General features: G+C 42.3%; 1 protein-coding gene across 1 annotated transcript in view; it reads right to left on the bottom strand.

Annotated features, from left to right (window-relative positions):
• LOC102374022 (GTP cyclohydrolase 1-like) overlaps positions 1-14287 on the bottom strand; it is a 56189-nt gene that overhangs the window by 4697 nt on the left and 37205 nt on the right. The window contains exons 4-8 of the mRNA XM_025206168.1: positions 14110-14286; positions 8362-8471; positions 3966-4021; positions 2651-2682; positions 1330-1414 (exon numbers count right to left, since the gene is read on the bottom strand). Of these exons, the coding sequence (XP_025061953.1) occupies positions 1330-1414; positions 2651-2682; positions 3966-4021; positions 8362-8471; positions 14110-14286 (460 nt within the window). The remainder of the gene's footprint in view (positions 1-1329; positions 1415-2650; positions 2683-3965; positions 4022-8361; positions 8472-14109; position 14287) is intronic.

The raw sequence follows: 14287 nt of genomic DNA, 5'->3' as shown, positions 1-14287 counted from the left end.
AGAGAAGGGGAGGAGGGGGCCTGTCGGGTGTTTAAAAAAAAAAAAAAAAAAAAAAAAAAAAACCACTTACCAGGGCGGACCAGTGGGGAATGGGAGAAACCCTGTTCACCCGAACACCTCCCGAAGTAACAAGGAATAACAGCCATAAGTTTGAGAGTAGGTTCAGGCTGGACCTTAGAAGACACTATTTCACAGTCAGGGCGGCTAGGATCTGGAACCAACTTCAAAGGGAAGTAGTGCTGGCTCCCACCTTGGGGGTCTTTAAGAGGAGGCTTGACAATTATCTAGCTGGGGTCATATAAGCCCAGTATTCTCTCCTGCCCAGGGCAGGGGGTTAGACTTGAAGATCTACTTAGGTCCTTTCTGATCCTACATCTATGAATCTAATCTGAGTGTCCTGCTGGGCCTGGCCACATCCTTCCTCAGCTCATCACTGTGGAAGGAAAGTGAGGACTCCTCTAGCACCCTCCGACTTCTAGCCTGAGCCACTGCAGGCATGTGCCTGCATTTCTGGGATGTCTGTCTGGTAACGAACTGGTTCAGCCTAGCCAGGTTAGACTAACCTGCAAAGATTGAATCAATTCAGGCTCAGGCTTTTTGAATGTCTGCCCCTAGCCAAAGTCTATCACGAAGTGTCCTATGTCTAAAAGTTGAAAAACACTGCACTAGAGGACATATTTGCTTAATTAAAGTCCAAATAGTATTTACTGGAAGCCATTTATATTTATTCTTGGAGTTCAAAAAGATCTTTAGATGTTGTGGTATTCAAAACATTCTGCAGGAGCATGTATGAGTGTTTAAAATCACTGGAAATTGAAATGAAAGAACAAATATTGATAGCAAATTTAAACTGCACACTTATACCCCCAGTTTGCATGCACTTCTTTTGCCCTACAAAAGAACACAGGCCAGGCCAATAAATGGCCTATTGCCAAGCATAACTGATCCACATATTTTCAAAGCACACTTCCATGTTTTTTTGGGAGCCCAAAAAATGTACCTAAACATGTTTGCACACATCATGGGCATGGGCTGGTGAGGGCTTATGGCTGAGTATCATGAATGGAGTCAAGCATCTCCATTCCTCCCAGAATTTGGTATATAAACTATACTGAGGGTAGAACCTCTTGCCAGAATTTTTTACTGGTGCGCTTAGGAGGCCGTCCTGAACTGAACCACATCTTCCCAAATCCCATTTCAGTGTCTTAATCCTAAAACTGAACTTTCCTCTGAGCAGGGAGATAGCAGTGAAGTAATGTAGGGGTTGTTACACTCCAACCTTTTAAATGCCAAACATTATAATTATGGTAACAATAACGAATTACTTACGATGCTTCTACAACTACAGCCACTCCAGCAGGCTTCAGAGCCTCAGTAATTGCCATGGCAATTTGTTTGGTAAGTCTCTCTTGAACTAGGGGAAAAAAAGAACAGGGATTTTACACACAACTAATCCCAACACTCCTTATATACTGTGGAAGGAATGTATTTCTAGTGTACTCTGAATACATTCCATCACATCCTGACTCGTACTAGCAAAAATAAATGATCTCTGCTAGAATGTTTTATTGTTCTCTCTTCAGCATGAACTTGCAGTTGGTGATAAGTGCTGGATAGACCGCTCCAGAACCCTGAAATCTGGCTTTTATCAAGTGAACTATTAAAAACTCTCCAGACTGCCAAGCTAACATGACCTCCCTTACTCCCTGTGAAAACAGTCCAAAATCATTCACTGTTGTCCTCTTCCACTAACTCTCATTGGTAGCCCATGCACTAAACACTATACCTACTTCCTCCAAAAAAAGGGAATGAATAAATTTCCCATGGTATACTCATGAACTTCTCATAATATTGACCCCTCTGTTACTTGGTAAGCACTGAGGTCCTAGACCTAGAGTACCATACTGATGTGAACTACCTGCTTTAAAACTTCCAGTGAAGTTAACAAGGGTTTGAGATATAGGGATCAATTTGGAGGGTTCCAATTTGATTCGGAGAGATTAAAGGGTCTCCTGATTTGATTCGGATTCAAAGATTTGGCCACTGAATCAGGCCAAATCGAATCAGGGACTGAAGCTTTGCACAGCCCTAATATACATCTTGCAGCACAGTAAGGTTAATACTGTTTTCATTTGATGTTTTCTGCTCGTTAATCCTTAATAGCATTAAAATGAATGCCCCACTGGTTGAGTTACCAGATCAGGAAAGTACTTAAATCTATGACCAAGCAAGTTTGTGATCTTCATTAACTTCAGCTGGACTGCTCGCTTTTTAAAAATTTGGTATGTGCTTAAGTACCTTGTGTAGCCACCTTACTTGTTTAACATTATGGCCCTATAGACCAAATGAATGGAGGGGGGCAATTCATACTTGCCTAGATAGGACCCCAGGGCCCCACATTCCCATCCGACCCCACATGCCCCAATTGCCCAGTCCCATGCACTGGGATTGTGCCCTGTGCTGCCTCGCATGCCTGATCTAGAACACAGAACCAGGGCCCCGCAGGAATCCCCATAGACTCATTTGGAGCCCCAAAGGCCAGATGGACCTGGCACTGGGGGCTGGATCTGGCTTGCAGAGCAGGTGCTGAGCACCCTGACCTAAAACATAGTTCAGTAGAACAAAGATATATTTAAAAACTGATACCAACCTTGCAGTCTTCGACTAAAGATTTCAACAATTCTGGAAAAAGAGTTGTAGCATATGAATATGAAATATTTCATTTTATTCAGACAATAAACTCTCAGCTTTGCTTTGTAGACTTTGAGTATTAACAAGGGTATCATCTTGGCTAGCAAGGTTAAAACTACTTTAGTGTAAGTGACTTAACTACATAATATGAAATTAGTTTAAATACAGCTGACATCCAAGCCATTTTAAAGTAACTTTCATATAGTATCATAAAAGAAAACTCTACAAAGAATACAGTTATTAGTTTCAGCATTTCAGAGTAAAACATCACATTCTCTAAAATGTACATGATAGTTAAGCACATATTTTATTCAGTGTACATTAAAAATGGGCTTAGAATCCTGCATAGCTGGTATAGTTAAAAAAAAAAAACCCACCTTCCTGATAAAACACTGTCAAAACCAAAACCAAACAAAAATAAAAAAGGTAATATTTAAACTGCCATGAGATTTATTTTTAGTGCGTGGATTTTTATCTTTTGTCTGTGCAACATTTATAAAGCACCATCATAGTGCAGAAAAAGTAGATTGTGAATTACAACAGGGTCACTACCAAAATTTAATAGTATTCTACTTTTAACAAGTGGATTGCTCTTTTAATACACCAAAGTTACCTAAACTCAGCCCCCTAAAGAAAAGAGTCACTTTTTTTTTTTTTTTTTAATGACATAGAAACAACTCTATATAAAAAAATCACCTATATGAAAACTTGCACTTTGATGTATGGTAATAAAGTTATCAGTTAAATCCAACAGATGAATCAGCATGGCTTCCAGCCAATAGCCATATAGCTTCCCCACAATTTGTTCTTAGTTAAGCAGATCAAACATTCAGCTCTTCAAGCAACCCCCCAGCCTCCAGAAAAAGTTGGGCAATAAGATGGGCACTGAATTGTGCCCACAACAAACCTACTTGAGACTAAAGTGGGGAGTCAGTTGTAAAGCTAAGAGCCTCTCACTCAGAATGTTCTCCCATCTTCTAGTGAGTAATCAAAAGTGTTCTCAGTTCACAGATTGAGAGGTCTGAGTGGGAGAGGCTAGAAGGTGGTTAGCACATCTGTGGTACAAGAGTACTGCAGTCCTAGGCCACAGTGTTGGCTGTGGAGCATTAACCCTGCTACTGCTGTACAGTGGGAGAAGTAGTGCTAGGTCTCTGTCTGAAAACATCTCAGTACGCAGCTCCTTACTAGGCTGTGTCCTCAGGGTAGGGCTTGGCTCTTAGACCTTTGTGACAACATTCAACAAAGTATTAAGTTGTAAACATAAACATACTTACCTTGCAAGTTTGCTTAATCCAACCACTTTCTTTCTTGGTAAGTATCCAATATGTACCTACAAACATGAAGAGCAGAAACTTAAGTATAAAGTGATTAATACACAACCTAATTCCAGGGAGAGCTGAAGAGTTGGGGTTAGATTACAGGTTTGAGTTTGCTAGCGCTAACTGTAAGGAATGTTTGTAGTGTTAAGGTTATCATGAGCTAAAGATCTGTGGCATGTTAAAGGTCTCTAGCATGCATTGCTCAGACTGGCCATTTGAGGGCTGGTGAGTAAGGGTGTGTCTGAGCCAGGTGGAAAAACAAGAACACGGGCCATGGAAGCTTATGTAACATTTAGTTACAGGAAACCCTCGCTATTCGTGGATTTGCGATTTCTAATATTCCTGCCACTGCCAACAAGTGCTGTTCAAGAACGCAGACAGAACACAGATTTCCCCATTCACGGGGATCTCTAGAATGTATCTCCCATGAATGGTGAGGGTCTCCTGTATTTAGAATTGATTTTATTTAAATAAAATCAATAACAAGAGACTGTAGACTCTCACTTGTTTCAATAAATTGTGACTGGTGAGAGAGGACTGGGCTTTTTGGGGCCCCCTAGCACGGCCAGCCCCTTTGCCTTGAGGCTAGAATAGGCTGCAAGTGGGGCTGTCCAGTGGGGGGGTGGGGAAGGGATTGGTGTAGGTCTGATGGGGAGGCTGAGGAGCCCATCTACAGTTCCTTCTTGGTGGAGGTTGTTGGTTCTGGTACTCCGAGCCCCTGGTAACCCAGCCCTTTGCAGTTCCCTCCATGGTCTCACCAGCTGCCAGCAGAGTTCAAGAGGATACAAAGTTTGCTCTTGGAGTAGGAAAGACTGGGAATGGTGCATCCTGGGATGCTAGAGGACTCTAAATTGGTAGTTTTCTCAGTTGAAATGCTCAGAAGTTCACTTAGAACTAGCTAGTTAACACCAATCAATGATAATCGTCCCCTGAAGTAGTGCAACTTTAAAATGCCTAAAGAGTACTTGGCACTAATTAACAAACCTGAACCTGCAATCTTCCAAATTTTAGGTACTCTTAACAAGAGCTACTTGCAATGATAAATCTCATCCTTATATAAACTAAGGACCCCAAGGTGCATTTTGCAGTGGACAGATGGAGTGCCACACCTGCATGGAGGTCCCATCAATGGGGATAAATACAGGCTCAGCCATCTGTATACTCTGTATAAATTACAGGAACATGACTCCAGGAGAATGTCTACATTGCCTCCTGGGCGAGACCCTGCATGCCACCAAAACATAAGCCCCACTTATTATCTATTCCATACCTGTATGCTCTCTGACTCTAGAGCCTGAGCACAGTGCCAGGCTATGCGCTTGGGATCATGCCGAGCTGTCTACTCTGCATATTTGTGAGTCTAGGGGCATGCAGGAGGGTATAGGTGGTAATGTTGACAAACTAAAAGCCCCAAGCTGAAGATTCTGAGCGTGTGCTTTCTCCTCTGTATGTCAGTAGAACTTTCAGTGATTTCAGTGAGAGCAGGATTGGACCCCCTAATTTGGGCAAAGGTCACCATGAAGACAGACTTGCAGGATCCATATCCTGTCAGTGGAGAAGGTAAAAAAGAAAAAAGTGTAGCAGGTAGATTTAAAAAAAAAAAAAAAAATTTTTTTAAATCAGATACTTTAAAAATTCAATAGGATTTTTGTTTAAATTACATATGCATGTCTTTCCACAGACACCTACTTAAACTAAATTTGAAATTACTACAGCTGTGACCTCACTAAACTTACTATAATTTATTCAGACCGTTTAAATTAAATAAAAATTAATATTCAAAGGGTGCATCTACACATTCATTTTACTGCAAGTTGACTAATTAGTTCCGCAGTAAAACATAACTGTCTACACGAGTGCTGGTATTAGGGCACAGTAGATTAATTAACTCCACCGTAAATTAGTACGGTCCTCAACAGTACTATCTTATGGTAGAGTTATTAACTCCCCCAAAATGCTCACATAGATAGTAACTGGAGCTGGCTATGGCACGGCAGTGTTAAAGTCCAAGGGCTGCCTGCCACCTGCTCCACGCTTTAGGACCCTCATGCCCTAGTCAGCCCCTCTGCTGCCCAAGGCTGCCACCTGGAGCTTACCCAAAATAGCTCAACATAAGTCATTAAAAACAAATTAACAACATGGTAAGTGATGTTTCTAACATAATAAAAAGTAAAAATTAAGGGTCTGAATAAAAGTTTTTGCACATAAATGCTTACACGAGTATCCTCCTGGTTAGCCACAAGTACCATATTGAACCGAATTGAATTTAGTTGCAAATCAATGTGATTCAATAGTTACCAAGCAATGAGAATGGATCATTCTTTAGGAAAAATAAATAAGAAGTACAAATGCATAACAAAGCACCCTGTGCTCTGTTACTATCAGGGGCCAGAGCAGCAGCCAGAGAGCCCACAGATGCCTATGGTGGTAATCAAGCAGAGTTGCCCGATTGGGGAACAGGGCCCAGCTGGAGTATATGAGGGCTGGGTTCCTGAACTGCAGGGCAGCAGTCTGTTGCTACGAGCTGAGGAGACAGACATCCAGCTGAGCTGTTGCCTGAATCATCTCGGCGGTAAGGGCTGGGACTATGGGGAAGGAGGAGGTCCCATGGTCCTGGGCATGACCAGAAACTGTACCCTGCTGAAAAACGGTGGTCTGGTGGAGCTACCTGTGGCTGGGTAGCTCCCCAGAAATACCAGGCCAGTTACCTCTCTAGTGAAAGGTGGGTTTGATCAGCCACTTCAAGATGTGGCAGGAGAGACAGGAGAGCGGCTAGCCCAGATACAAGTGGGTGGGCCTATAGTGAGATGATCAGCCCCAGGACACCCACTTGTTACAAAATGCAAAATAAGATTATACTAGATTGCGGAACTCTCTCTTTGCTGGTTTTAAAATCACAATTAAAGCGAGCAATATAAATCACTTTGATTTAAAAATCAATCCACCTGGCCATGTTGATTACATTTCTATGCATAACATGTAGGATTTTAGTAAATCCTTACTAAAATTCTACTTATTCTGAATATAAATGCAATAAATATCTATATTGCTGCACATTCCACCTAGCAGGCTTCCAGTATATAAGCATCCAAGGCATAGGAAGAGACAGTAACAGGCAGGGAAGAGTGAAGCTGAAGGAGAAAGAAAAGATTGTACAAGAGACAAGGAAGAGGGACTATTCAGATCTTCATCCATACAGTAAGAGTTTTGTTTGTGCAACAAATTTCAAGATCCAGCCAATGAATATAATGGATTTTCAAAGCGGTTTTGTCAGGTTTTGCTTGACATATTTTTGTCAAGCTTGATTTGAGGATATTTACCCCCTCCGAGGTCTTCTCTATACTCTTTATGCAAGCAAGCCTTCTACTACAGTCACTCCAGTGCCAGATTTAGGCATAAGCTAAGCAAGCTGCAGTTTAGGGCCTCACATTATGAGGGGCCTCTACACCAGCCCCTGGGCCACGAAGGGTTGGCTCATAGACCAGAAGTACCATGGACCAGTAAAATCCCAGTCCCACAGAGGCCGTGATTCCTCCTGCAGCAGCCACAGAGGAGGCTTGAGCCCACCCACTCTGCCTGGAGGTATATTTACTTGTGTTCTGGCCAGAAATTCCAGCCATGGGGCTCTGCATGGTGGTCTGCAGTTTGCTGGGCCACAGCATAGAACATTTGGAAACCCCTAGTTTAGAGCCCCACCCTATCATAATTCAGGGCTGAGTCACTCCCATGGACTTCAATGGAGATTTTTCTGTTTAAGGAGTGCAAGAGAAAATGTCCCCAAATGCCACTCCAATTCCCTTTCTTTGCCTGATCTGCTGCTCTGTTTTCTGGGCATCTGTGCATGTACTCCGGGGAGGTGGGGGGGGGCGGTGTTTTAATTAGAGTGGCTCTTGGGAACCACTCTAACGTGCCCACAGCATCTCATGTATTCAGCGTCCCACATTTCAAAATGGTGATGAGGGATCTCCAACTAAAGCTTGTTCAATTAAATCAAGTCTGCTCCGATGTGTTCCAATGAGAATGCCTCGGAGCATGTGTAAAAGTGTCCTCTGCTCCCTGCCCATCATTTTCTCTGCTTTCTACTCCTTGCCCTATTTGCTATGTGCAACACACAGGGGTTGCCCTCTATAATAGTCTACTTGTTTTTAAAAGAAAACCAAACATGAATATAGAGAGAGAGTATACAGGTGCATATCTAGCCTGCCTTCCGACTAAATCATACAGTACTGCACTAGGCATGAACTACTCATTCTAGTTTTGAATAAAAAACTGTTTAGTTTCCTTTTGTTTAGCACACCACACACACACAACCTCTAAAATGACAAATATTTAACCTAAGTTGAATAGCTACCTTGCCAAAGAAAGGTACCAAGTGGTGCTCACAAAGGGAAAACATGTCAATATCCTTAACGATCACCATTTCATCATGATCTTCATCAAAGATTGCACCATTGAGTACATCTGAAAGTACAAGATGAGCAGTTAATGAATGAAAAACTTTAACACAGGATTCTGCATATATACAGCAACAAATGAGTACTTCTATAACCACTGAGCAACATCTGATGTGTGACAAACATAAGCAAAATCCAAACCCTTTAAAAACAGTTTCCATACAAGCATGTTCTTAACAGAGAATCAAGAGAAGGTGAAATCCTAAATTTGAACCCATTCCTCTCTTCATCTACAGTCATCTGGGAAAGTTCAAATCCTGATCTGGATCAAACCAACAAGATCAAAAGAGTGGCCTTTTATTTGTAAGGATGGACACATTCCAGGTGCTCATTTAGCAAAGCAGAAGAGGCACTGAATTTAGAATGCAAGATTTAGGTAGCTTTGCAGCCTCAAAGCACTATACATATTGGAGTTCAGATCTCGCACTTTGGGCGAGTGTCCTAATCATTGGACTACAGAGAATGCCTTCTCTTCTGGCAGTTTTGTGAATCTAGCCTTTTAATTCTTTATTTTTCTTAAAAGTGCACAAGATGATAAGGCTTGGTTTCAAATTAACAGAACATTTCATGCTGAACAAGCTAAAATGTTTCATTTCCTTGTTTGAGTGAGGAAAATTAGTAGGCTATTTCAAGTCCATCTGTTTGATGCTTTGATTTGGACAAATGGATACAAAATGAATTATAGGCACAGGCCTAGGTCACAAGACCATTTCATCACGAAAGAGAAAAAAGAAACCCCCAGAATGCCTGGGTTTTATTCTTACATCCATCTCTTAACTGGTACATAACTTCTACCTGACTACCCAGCCCCTCAGTTTTTACATCTGAAAATAGGGACAATAACAGAAACCTCTCTCCCCAACAGAGAAATTTATAATGATTAGTTAATATCCTCTTGAAAAACTATTATGAGACTTTACAAACTCAGGTATCAAATGTGTGTGCATCATGATAATGCTAGAACTTTAAAACAAACAACCAACCAACCAACCCACACATACACAGAGAATGCTAAGGAAGTTTCCTTTGCCTATGAAAAGCCAAATATGACTCACTCAAAGCAATGAGAATTTTGCAAGGCTGAATCAATGTTTATAAAATGCTTTGAAAATGCAAACACTGTTGGTACATATCAAGCAAGCAGACACTTTCCTGGGGAGGGCAGAGGGGTGGCGGAGGGAGAAGAACAAAGGGGAAAGTGCCAGATCTACTGAATGGGCTGATCTAGTATCTGATTTCATTTCTCATCACTGTTGTATGTTCACTTTTCTAATTACCATCAATTTATGATTCTAGCTCCTTGCAAGGAAAGACGATCAGGCCACATCCTTGAACAGAGCAGAGACCCTTGGCCTAGCCAACACAGCCATTCACCCAGGCGTGCCACCCCACAGGTTACCATGCAGACATGGCAAGGCTGGCCTGAAGCCTCCAACAGGGCCTAACCCCCCACCCATTCCCTGTAGTGGCCAGTCAGAATCAGCTGATCATCCACTTCCCCTATATAAACCTCTGCACAACAGGGATCAACCTGATCTATGACTGCCACCAAACATCCAAGCCCTGTGGCCAGATGACATGGTCCCATGCACTGGATTGACTCTGTGCTAGATTGGGCCCATGGACTGATCCCGTGTACTGGATCCAGCCCACAGACTGACCCTGCACCATTCATTCAGCCTCTAGCCTGGAAAGGTTGGGCACCACTTACCTATACTATTTAATTACTGTGACCCGAGATTTTCTGTATGTTAGAGAAATCCTTTAAGTTATATTTCCCCTTTAAATAAGATGAAAATGAAGCTAGGACCTGGCCCATGACTTGGTTATACATACTATATTAAGGTGTCTTGAGTGACACTGAGAAGTGTTTTGACAAATAGGTCACATCCATTTTTCACAAAGCTTAGTCTAGCAAGATACATTATATGCACAAAATTTAGAGTTGATAAAGAAGGCATGGTGATTATCATGTACCCATTCAACCTGAGGTGCAGAATACACTTCCTGCCATCACTACCAAAGATCAAACCAGTTGAATTTGTCCAGGTGACATGAATCCAGAGACATTATCAAGATAGGAATTCTGTAATATATATATAAAAACACTACATAAAAAGTACCTACATCTCCACCCTGAGAGTGAAATCACTAGGTGGAGTCACTCAAAATACCACACAGCACTCTGAAAATCCTGTAATACTTAAATACCTATAAAGAACTGTTAGCTTACTTGAAAATAGTTTATATGAAACTGCTTTGCCAGATTATTCAGTGCCATTTTAAGGTAAAACATTCTTGTGGGTAACCTATTCTTGATTCTTCAAGTTGGTTTTGCATCTACAATCATCTACATATTGCCAAGCCCTGGAAACAGACATACCCTTCTTTTGCAGCATACCTTTCCAAGGTATCCATAATTCATTTATGATCTATACCAGATGAAGCAAGAGGACAAAAGGTTAGATGTATGGAGATAGCAAATTAGATTCACAGAAAATTCATATATAATCTATCACAAAAGTCACAAAAATGTTTTGTAACTACAGTTTAACAACTACAGAATACTGGTTCAGGCAATAGCACAGTTAACCAACCCCAAATGTCCGGTGCAGGACCAACCCAGGGACCAAAGCAATCCCCCCTGTAAACTGTCAGAGCAGCAGAATCAACACGACAGCAGGATTGCGGACTAATACCATTCTTGTTCCTTTCTGTCTAACAGCAGTGCAGTGAGATGATAGGAGCCTATAGGTGCACTGAGGAAGATCAGTACCAGCACAAAGAAGTCAGGTATCTGCTCTTCATGGTTGGTAAAAGTAAATGTAGAACAAATTAAACATACTCCTGGCCATGGCAGATCTAGGATTTCAAAGAGTGGGGGGCAGATGGCATGGTTCATCAAATATAACACACATTTTTCTCTAGGTAAAAAGAAACTAGAAGCTTTACTAGTATGCAAGAGGCCCAAAGGAAAAACAAATATAGTTTTATTGGAATGTGCACTAAGTTGCTATAGCATGTAGTATGTATAAAAACACAACACACTAGACAAAAATAATGAAAAAGTGATGTTTCTTTGGGTCCTGTTGTCTTTAGAATTAAATACACATCTCTTTCAGATTCATAAAACAAAATCTGGCCTTCTTGAGCATCTTGGCAGTGCATCCAATGCTTCACTGAAAGCGATTGCCACACCTGAGTTAACAATTCCACACCGAGTTGATGTTTTTAGCTAGAGTTAAAATGTCTGCAGGGCTGTGAAATAGGAGCTATGTTAAGAAAAACAGCTAATAGAAAAATTGCAAAAGAAAGAATGGCTTGATTAGTGGGACATCAAGATCATTTTTTTTTTTTTTTTTTTTTAAAAGAGAGAGAGCATCATTAACACCTGTGGCATGAGAAGGGATCAGATAGATTACAATGAGCCAGGAAGTCAGGTGACTCCCTCACTGCTGCCTGAATAAAAATGCTGCCACTCCCAGGCAGTTGGTTTTAAACTGTGTGGACCAGGAGTCAAAAGAGCATGCAAATGTACCTCCTTTGGATCCCCTCCCCCTCCCAATTCCTGGCTGATGTTACCAATGTATCTGGGAAAGGGCAACCTGCTGTAGAGACCTTGAAGCAGCTGACAACTTCACAAACTGTATTATGAATGAATGAATACAAACCTTGTGTAAATCATTGACTTTTTGCTCTGAGCAATTTTTAGTTTCCTGGGCAAGCATATTTTTATTACAAAAAAAAAAAAAAGTGCAAAATTGGAGCCACATGGTTTAGAAGAATATGGAAGCAAGTGTGAAGACAGTGCACTTCTATTACAGGCAAAAGCACTGTGTGGATGGGTTCATGCATCTCTTTATCTTGTGCAGGTCTGAGTTCACTAATGCTGCTGACCAAATAATAATCCAGCAATAGTGAAAAAGCTATGGATTTTCAGTGATACTTAAAAAGGAACAACTGGCAGGTTAAAGGGAGTGCTGATCACAGCAAGGTGGCTTTAAAAAAAAAAAAAAAAAAAAAGAGAGAGGACAATGCTCATTCTCTAAACATTTAGGAGAATCTTGGTATAAAAAAAAATTATTTATCAGAGGGGAAGGGTCCCCAGTAAACAAAATTCTTTATCAAAACCTGTACTTTAAAAGCTACAATTGTTTTCTGTGAAACCCGACACCATTCCATGGCACTCACTTGTCAGAGAGAAATCCAAATACGAAAGATCAGAAAGATGAATTTGTCAGCTCCCATCACAGCTATTAAGATACAGCATAAGAGAACCATGCAGAAAAGAGAAACAGGAAGGTAGAAGGAGGGAAAGATGAAATGAAATAAGTGTCAAGAGTTGAAAGAAATATTTAAGTACCTCAGAATAAAATTAAACAATGTAATATTGGATCTAAACCTTCCAACAAACACAGAAGCGCCTGGAACAGTAGCAATCAAGCTTAGTTTTATTTTAGGAATAAACTAGGTTCACACATCTTGGGTCTGCTAGTTCTCCTGTTGCCTCCGAGTTATTTTTACATGTGCGACTAGTGCTGACACTAAATACATCCACCTGCACAAATGTTCGCACACTCCCTACTTTGTTTTACAAAAGCCTGGTGACAGCGACTGCTCCCACTCAAAATGTAGTTACTATGCAAGTAGAGACAGTATACGCACAATTGCCCAGCCTCCTGTCACTTGTCCTCCTCCCTTGTTCTTCTGTTGCCTGTGACTTCACAATTTGCACAGTGGTGGTGCAGAGGAGTCCCGGTCCTGGCACAGGACACGGCTGTGCACACATGGAACATGAGGATGAGCCTTAGCGGACTGCCACATCAAAAAAAAAAATCAGTCCTCTGGTCTCATCCATCTGATCATTCCCTTAACCAGGATCCCTGGTCTATTTCTCAGACTTAAAAATAAATAAATAAATAAAATAAATCCCCAATTTTAGGATTTAAAAAAGTACCCCCAAATCCACATTTTTCTGTGATTAAAATAAAACACTGTTAATATATAGATACATCTAAAGTGGCGTTTCATTTTAATTGTGGAAAAGTTTGGGCAGGCTGTTGGGGGTGAGTGAATCAGGGAAGCCACCCTGCACTTTCAGGGGCCCCGCAGACTCTGTGCTGCCACCGGCTTCATGTCCGGCTGCTCAGCACCCCCACCCACCTCATCCACCACTGACTTCCTCGCATCCAGGGGCAGGGCCCTGCACAGGCTGATTTGCCCTGGGCCCTGCACCCTGCTCCGGTCGCCTCTGGATCTGGGGTTACTTTTAAATCAGAGAAAACCAGGTTCCCTGCTTATAACTAACAAGGGAAATATAGTTTCCCATCTACGTTCTGCCCTGTGCCTGCGACACCTTTCAGGAGCCTGGGAAAAATCCTAGAACACGAGGGCTGGAAGGGACCTCAGGAGGGCATCTTCTCCACCCCCCTGCTCAAAGCAGGACCAGCCCCACCTAGCTCGTCCCAGCTAAAGCTCTGTCCAGCCGAATCATGAGAGGGGAAACTGGACAGTTTCAGAAGTGCCTCTTTCCCAAGTGCAGGTGCCTCTGGGCTCCCCATCTGCAGGGCCCACGCAGTTGGATGCCAAAGTGGGTATTCTCAGGGCAGAGGAAAGGGCACCCCCTAGCTGCGGGGGGCACTCACCCTCGGGGCTCTCCTGGTAGCCTTTAGTGAGGAACTGCATGGCCGTGGCCGCTCTGCGGGGCGTGAGCAGCAGCCCCTGCCGGCCGGGGTCCTCCCCCAGCGCCCTCAGCACCGCCTTGTAGGCGTCCTCCAGCTCCAGGGCGGCGTCCCCCTCGCGGCCCCGCTTGTCCGCGGGCAG

This window comes from Alligator sinensis, unplaced genomic scaffold, assembly GCF_000455745.1.
Source record: "Alligator sinensis unplaced genomic scaffold, ASM45574v1 scaffold131_1, whole genome shotgun sequence".
In the NCBI taxonomy this organism is placed as follows: Eukaryota; Metazoa; Chordata; order Crocodylia; family Alligatoridae; genus Alligator; species Alligator sinensis.
Note: the sequence above shows the minus strand (reverse complement) of the source record. Positions and strands in the feature narration are given on the sequence as shown.